Source organism: Phasianus colchicus, chromosome 28 (genome assembly GCF_987193195.1).
Source record: "Phasianus colchicus chromosome 28, bPhaCol1.hap1.1, whole genome shotgun sequence".
In the NCBI taxonomy this organism is placed as follows: Eukaryota; Metazoa; Chordata; class Aves; order Galliformes; family Phasianidae; genus Phasianus; species Phasianus colchicus.
This window is the reverse complement of record NC_143463.1, coordinates 2,647,623-2,655,316: the sequence shown is the minus strand read 5'-3', so window position 1 is coordinate 2,655,316 and position 7,694 is coordinate 2,647,623. Positions and strand designations below refer to the sequence as shown.

Below are 7,694 nucleotides of genomic sequence, written 5' to 3'. Positions count from 1 at the left end.
GTGCACTTTGCATGTTCCCTTCGCACTGTCAGCACGCTCACTGCATGCACCTTGCATTCTCTCCCCATGTTCATGGCGTGCTCTTTGCACATCGTGCACTCCATGGATTTGCACGCTCCCTGCATGTTCCCTGCATGCACTCTGCACACTCCCTGCATGCTCTCCGCGTGTTCATTATGTGCTCTTTGCACGCTATGCACTGCATGTTCTTTGCACGCCCACTACGTGCACTTCCCATGCTCCCTGCATGCACTTTGCACACTTCCTGCACCCCCCACACGCTCTCTGCATCCAAGTGCTCTTTGCACGTTCCCTGCACGCTCCTTTCATGCTCTCTGCACACCCAGCGCTGTGCACTCATCCCACAACCACACACACACACACACACACACAGCAGCTCCCCCTGCACAGTGCTGCCCTCCATTTATTGCTTCCAATCAAGCTGTACGCATCCATCCCTGTGCTCACATCCCTCCAAACCCCCCCCCCTCCATGCACACCCCTGGGGCACAGAGCAGCAGTTCCTTCATCCAACCCCCTCCTGCACCTCAAACCCACTGCCCTGACCCCACAATGCCCACCCAGCACTGTGTGCCCCATCGCACAACGCCTGCTCCCTCCTCCCAGCAGCCTGCAACCTTTCTTTTTTCCCTTTCCTTTTTTTTTTTTTTAATAATAGAAATCGCTATCGAAACAAAACGAAACAAAAAAAGACGAACAACCAAACGAATCGATCTAGAACATCTCTTACAAAAATACTCCTGCTATACTGCAGTGATTACATCGGAACGCCTTAAAAATATAAATCCATTTCTGTAAGGAAACGTCTGTGCGGTGCTGCGGGGACGGCGCTGCGCAGCAGGGATCGCTCAGTGGCACATCTGTGCTGTCATCTCCTTCTGCAAAGGGACCAGGAGCATCAGGTACAGAACTGCAGCACGGTCATCTGCCCCACTGCAGGCACCACTTAATGCCACCCCCTCCCTCCCCCCCAACACCAGTGGGGCAGGACAACCCACAGCCAACCCTACAGAACCACTGCCACCCTTTAATGCCACCCCACCCTCCCAGTAGGGCAGGACACCCCACAGAACCACTGCTACCCCTTAATGCCACCCCTCCCCCCCGTGGGGCAGGACACCCCACAGCCAACCCCACAGAACCACCACTGACCCTTAATGCCACCCCCCCACAACACCAGTGGGGCAGGACAACCCACAGCCAACCCCACAGAACCACCGCCACCCTTTAATGCCACCCCACCCTCCCAGTAGGGCAGGACAACCCACAGCCAACCCTACAGAACCACTGCCACCCTTTAATGCCACCCCACCCTCCCAGTAGGGCAGGACACCCCACAGAACCACTGCAACCCCTTAATGCCACCCCCCCCACACACCTCCCCCAATGGGGCAGGACAACCCATAACCAACCCCACAGAATCACCACCACTGCCACCCCTTAATGCCACCCCCTCCCCCTCCCTCAGTGGGGCAGGACAACCCACAGAACCACCACTCCCACCCCTTAATGCCTCACCCCCGTACCCCAGTGGGGCAGGATACCTCACAGCCAACCCCATAGAACCACCACCACTGCCACCCCTTAATGCCACCCCCTCCCCCCTACTCAGTGGGGCAGGACACCCCAGAATCACCACCAATACCTTTTAATGCCACCCCGCACACGCCCATGGGGCAGGACATCCCACAGCCAACCCCACAGAACCACCACTGATACCCCTTAACGTCACATCCCCCCTCTCCCTGTAGGGGACTCCCCACAACCAACCCCACAGAACCACCATCAATACCTTTTAATGCCACCTCCCCATACCCCCATGGGGCAGGGCATCCCACAGAACCACCACTGTCACCCCTTAACGCCACATCCCTGTCCCCCAGTGGGGCAGGACACCCCACAGCCAACCCCACAGAACCACCACTGCTGCCATCCCTTAACGCCATCCCCTTCCCCCCACTCAGTGGGGCAGGATACTCCAGAATCACCACCAATACCCCTTAATGCCACTAATGCCACCCCCCCAATCCCCCATGGGGCTGGACATCCCACAGCCAACCCCACTGAACCACCACTGATACCCCTTAACGTCACATCCCCCCTCTCCCTGTAGGGGACTCCCCACAACCAACCCCACAGAATCACCACCAGTACCCCTTAATACCACCCCCCCAATCCTCCATGGGGCAGGACATCCCACAGAACCACCACTGCCACCCTTCATGCCACATCCCCATCCCTCAATAGGGGAGGACAACTCACAGAACCACCATTGCCACCCCTTAATGCCCTTAATACCACATCCCTGTCCCCCAGTGGGGCAGGACACCCCACAGAATCACCAATACCTTTTAATGCCACCCCCCCTCTCCTCCCATGGGGCAGGACATCCCACAGAACCACCACTGTCACCCCTTAATGCCATATCCCTGTTCCCCAGTGGGGCAGGACACCCCACAGAATCACCACCAATACCCCTTAATGCCACTAATACCAGCCCCCCACTCCCCCCATGGTGTAGGACATCCCACAGAACCACCACTGCCACCCCTTAACGCCACATCCCTGTTCCCCAGTGGGGCAGGACATCCCACAGAATCACCACCGATACCTTTTAATGCCACCCCCCACTCCTCCCATGGGGCAGGACACCCCACAGAACCACCACTGCCACCCCTTAATGCCACATCCCTGTCCCCCAGTGGGGCAGGACACCCCACAGAACCACCAGTGCCACCCCTTCCACGCCACCCCCTTCCCTCCCAGGCCAACCACCCCAGGCACAGCCCCCCCACCCCCCCCACCCACCAGAGGCTCCAGCTCCTTGGTGTCGATGAGGTTGAACTCCTTCACAAAGTAGTAGAAGTGCTTGTAGCACGTGTTCACGTGCGCCTCCGAGCCCATCTGCGTGATGCGGTCGAAGTGATGGATGTAGACGTGGACGAAGACGCGGAAGAGCCTCGAGAGGATCTTCTTCACCACGGGGAGAAAGTTCCTGGGGAAGGGCGTACCTGGGGGCAGCACCAGCACATCCCACAGCTGCTCCCCTCCGCCCCTCTGCGTCACAAAGCGCCGAGCTCTGCTGCAGAGCAGCTCAGCTCCCCAAAGGAAAGGGCTGAAGAAAACCCGCTGCGGTTCCTCCTACACCGAGGGGTCTGCAGCTCTTTGCTGAAGAACTACGGGCAGCGCTGGGGATGCACCCACTGGGTGACCTCGGGGACACCTCCGTCCTGTGCTCTGCACCCGTGAGGCCTCACCTCGAGTGCTGGGTTCAGTTTTGGGCAGCTCAGTACAGAAGGGACGTGGAGGTGCTGGAGCAGGTCCAAAGAAAGGTAACAAGGCTGGGGAAGGGCTTGGAGAATATGGGCTATGAGGAGAGACTGAAGGAAGTGGGGATGTTTAGTGTGGGAAGAGGAGGCTGGGGGGGGGGGGGGGGGGGACCTTATTGCTCTCTCCCAATATCTGAGAGGTGACTGCAGCACAGCACGGCTGGTCTCTTCTCACTGGTGACAGGATGAGGGGAAACGGCCTCAAGTTGCACCAGGGTAAGTTTAGGTTGGGTATCAGGAAGAACTTTTTTACAGGAAGGGTTGTTAAGCACCGCAATGGGCTGCACAGGGAGGTGGCTGAGTCACCATCCCTGGATGTGCTTAAAAACCGCCTGGATGTGGTGCTCAGGGCTGTGATTTAGCAGAGGGCTGTTGGAGTTGGGGTAAGATGGTTGGGTCGTGGTTGGACTCAGTAATCACAGAATTGCCAGGGTTGGAAGGGACCTCAAGGATCATGAATCTCCAACCCCCTGCCACATGCAGGGCCACCAACCTTCCCACCTAATGCTAGACCAGGCTGCCCAGGGCCCCATTTAATCTGGCCTTGAACACCTCCAAGGATGGACGGGGCATCCACAGCCTCTCTGGGCAGCTGTTCCAGCACCTCACCACTCTCTCTGTAAAGAATTTCCCCCTGACATCCAACCTCAATCTTCCCTCCCTCAACTTCAAACCATTTCCCCTTGTCCTGCTGTTATCTACCCTCTCAAAGAGTTGATTCCCCTCCTGTCTGTAGGCTCCCTTTAGGTACTGAAAGGCTGCAATGATTCACCCCGCAGCCTTCTTTTCTCCAGGCTGAACAAGCCCAGCTCCCTCAGCCTGTCTTCATAGGGGAGGTGCTGCAGCCCCTGCTCATCTTTGTGGCTCCTCTGGACCCTCTCCAACAGCTCCCTGTCTTTCTTGTACTGGGGGCTCCACACTTGGATTCCAGATGGGGCCCCACAGGAGCAGAGCAGAGGGGGACAATCACCTCCCTGTCCCTGCTGGCCACCCCTCTTTTGATGGAGCCCAGGATCCCATTTGCCTTCCGAGCCACAAGGGCACCCTGCTGGCTCATGTTAAGTTTTTCATCTATCAAGCTCCTTCCCCACATGATCTTTAGGGTCTTTTCCAACCTGAGCAGTCCTGTGATCCCATCCCCGTGCCCAAAGCAACAGCCCCGCCGCAGGCAGAGCCGCACTCACCGACGTTGGTGGGAAAGATGTCCTCGTTGTTGATCTGCACCTCGATCCAATCCATCAGCAGGTTCATGTACTGCGGGGCAGACAGGGCCGTGGGCTTCCTGTACTTGTGCTCGTCCTGCCAGCGGTACTCATACCTGGGGCCTCCCGACATGACGGGGCAGGACTGCTCGGTGCAGTAATCGCTGATGGTGCCGTAGATCAGGTTGATGCGGTTGAAGAAGTCCACCACGTGCACGGCCACCCAGTCGTTCTGCTCCTCGCCCGGCGGCAGCTGCACGGCCACCTTCAAGTCCAGCCCGGCGTTCAGCGACGCCTGAGCCTTCTTGTGCAGCTCGAAGCGCTGCGTGCCCGGCTCGAATTTACGTTTGGGCCGGAAGGTTTTGTCCTTATTGAACACCTGCTTCAAAGCGTGGGACATCTCGATTCCCTGCCGCCGTCACAGAGCCGCCCTCCTCCTCCTCCTCCTCCTGCTGCTGCTGCTCATCCACTCCCGGCCTGCAAGGCAGCACAGCAGGGTTAACTGCAGCCCACGCAAAGGAGAGGCGAGGCAAGGCAGGGACGTGAGCGCAGATCCCAAAAGGACACCGATGAGGAACACGGCGCCGTTTGTTTGCGGCCGTCCTTCGTGTCGTCAGCACCGGGCAGCCCTGCGATGGGAGCTCGGGGCTGCAGCCAAACGCTGCTCTGTGCGTGGGGCTGCGTGGGGCGCACAGCACGGCTGCTCTGAGTGCCAGGAGAGCCAAAGAAAGGAGAAAAGGGAGAAACCCTCCGAGAGCTCCGTCCTGGAGAGCTGCCCGCCTGCACCGCCCGCTGGATGGGGGAAGGAAGATCCCCTCCGAGCAGCAACGCAATGCGAGGCACAGCACTGCCCTCACGCAGCCAGCATCGCAGCCAGCATCGCGCCGTGGCTGCACGGCTGCTCCTCCGAGTGCTGAATTCGCAGCCCTGCCGGCATCCAGGAGCCGCGCTGAGCCCCGCACAAAGCACAGCGCAGCCCGGCCGCGGTGCTGAGCGCACAGCAGCGTTTCTGTCTGCAAGCAGGAAGGCAGCTCTGCTTCCAGCCCGGAAATCGATCCGCCTGAGCACAGAACTCCCCGCAAACACAGCTTCAGATGTTCTGCTGCGAAAGGTCCGGGTGAACACAAAGAGCCGTTCATGGCACGGCACGGAGCCGCAGACCGGCAGCGATCACAGAGCCGATGGGAAAACCGCGGCTCAGATCCGTCCCTAAAGGCTGAGCATCGTCCCAGGGCACGGGAGAGAAGGGGGAGGGGATGGGGGCGCAGGGAGCCGCGTGCAGCAACAGGAGGGCGGAACAGGGGACGGGACGGCGGCGCGGGCAGCGAGCACCGCGTCGGAACGATGGGCGCCGCGGGTCCCGCAGCCCAGAGCGCGGATATTTACCCGTAGAAGGCGAAGCTCGGAGGCTGAAGGTCGTCCTCCTCTTCTTCCTCCTCCTCCTCTTCTTCCTCCTGTTGCCGAGGTCCCGCGGGGCAGAGCTTCACCCCGCGCCCCGCAGCGCTCCGTGCCGACTCGAAGGCCGAGAGACGCAACGGTGCGGGACTGAAGGCAGAAAGAGAACGTGAGCTGCGGGACGGGGCTGCGGGGCGGTGCGGGAGGGGATGGGCGGGGGGGGGGAAAGGAGGGGAAGCGCACCCGGAGAACGAACTGCGGGACGGGGGATAACAGAGCGGGGGGGAGGGAAGGCGGGGATAAAAAGGGATGCGGAAGGGGATGGGGAAAAGGGATGGGGAAGCGGGGGGGAAGGGGAAGTTGGGGGGAAGGGGACGGGGAAGCGCAGCCGCCCCGGTTGGGAGCTCCGAGCTCCGAGCTCGGCTCTCGGCTCCCAGCAGACCCGCAGCCGCGACCCCCCGCCCCCCCCCCACGAAGGCATTTCATTTACGCCGCAGGCATCGCTCGGGCCCGCTCCCCCCCCCGGGCCCGCAGAGCCGCCCGGTTCCGCCCCCAGCCCCCATTTCCCCCCCGGACCCCCGCCCCTCACCCGCCGCTCTGCCCCTCGTGCGGCCGCAGCGCAGCCCCGCGCGCCCCTCCCCCTCCGCGGCGCTCGGCCGGCGCTACTTCCTCTTAAAGGGGCCGCGCCCCGCGCTGCGCTTCTTCCTCTTAAAGGGGCCGCGCTGCGCCGCGAACGCCGCTGCTCGTGGGGCGGGGCGGAACCCCGGGGGGTCACAGTCCGACGTGCTCGGGAAGGCCTCGCGTAGCTCAATTTATTCTGTTTTATTTCCTTCTTTACGGCCAGTGCGTGGGGCGCGACCCCTCCGGTAGGAAACCGCCCCCAAACCTCAGAGTGAAATCGCAGGATCGTTCCGGTTGGAAAAACCCACCGAAACCCCCGCGTCCAACCCCCCACGCACCCCCACTGCCCGCGACTCCAAACACCCCCTTAAACCCCACAGCGGTCACGGACCCAAACCGCGCCCGAGGCTTAGGAGGCGTCGGGGCGGACGGCCGGTGGGTGGGAGCGCCGTGCAGGTGGATGCGGGTCCCGGTGGGGAAACCGAGGGCAGCGCGGCTCCTCGGTGCCGTTCCACCCCCCCTCCCCCCATTGGCCTTTCCCAGCTCCTCCCGGCCCCGCCCGGAGCTCCGCCGGTACGGATCAGCCCGCTCTCCTTTGTAATTAGTAAAAGCCGGTTATTCTTAGAAACCCTAATGGATTAAATTAGAGACGGAACGAAGCGTTGACACAGCGCGGTAATCACATCCTGCAGCTGAGTCACGGCTCCGGCCGCCCGCGGGATCTCCGGCGTTTCTTCGTGCTCCGCGGTGCCGCCGCTCAGCTCCTCGTTCCGCCGCACGGAGCGGAGCCCCGCTGGAAGGAGGCGCAGCTCCAGGCACGCAGCTCTCGCTGCGCGGTTCGCACGAGCTGCAGCAGTGAGTGCCGATTTTCTGCTCAGCTGCTCGATGGATGGCGGCACGATGTCAGCACGATGTCAGCACAGCCCGCCGTGCTGCTGCGAGGCAGCGATGCGCCGCGCGGTTCAGGCCCTGCTGCTCACTGCGTGCGGCCGATGTTCGCCCCGAGGCTTTTTTTGCCCCCCTCCCCCACGCACAGATCGCCGTTTTCCCCCTGATGGACAATGCGGGCCCACAGCGCAGCCACCCTGCAGGAAACAAATGAGCCCATGCTTCTGGTTGCAGCGCA

General features: G+C 61.4%; 1 protein-coding gene across 2 annotated transcripts; it reads right to left on the bottom strand.

The window, feature by feature from the left end:
• Positions 1 to 730: 730 nt before the first annotated feature.
• Positions 731 to 6,079, bottom strand: MOB3A (MOB kinase activator 3A). 2 transcript variants are annotated; one of them, XM_031604310.2, is made up of 5 exons: positions 5,939 to 6,079; positions 4,932 to 5,029; positions 4,535 to 4,817; positions 2,830 to 3,032; positions 731 to 899 (listed from the first exon to the last, which is right to left on the bottom strand). In XM_031604310.2, the coding sequence occupies exons 2-5, from the start codon at positions 4,950 to 4,952 to the stop codon at positions 870 to 872; spliced, it is 537 nt and encodes a 178-aa protein (XP_031460170.1). In that variant the 5' UTR covers positions 4,953 to 5,029; positions 5,939 to 6,079; the 3' UTR covers positions 731 to 869. The 2 variants fall into 2 exon arrangements, with proteins under 2 accessions (XP_031460170.1, XP_031460167.1); XM_031604307.2 differs by having other exon boundaries at positions 4,535 to 5,029.
• Between the last annotated feature and the right edge of the window lie 1,615 nt (positions 6,080 to 7,694).

Coding starts and splice junctions, on each gene's coding strand:
- MOB3A (XM_031604307.2), bottom strand. CDS start 4,952: ATGTCCCACGCTTTGAAGCAGGTGTTCAATAAGGACAAAACCTTCCGG. Junction 3,033..4,534: donor CATCTTTCCCACCAACGTCG/GTGAGTGCGGCT, acceptor TGCTGCCCCCAG/GTACGCCCTTCCCCAGGAAC. Junction 900..2,829: donor CCAAGGAGCTGGAGCCTCTG/GTGGGTGGGGGG, acceptor GTCCCTTTGCAG/AAGGAGATGACAGCACAGAT.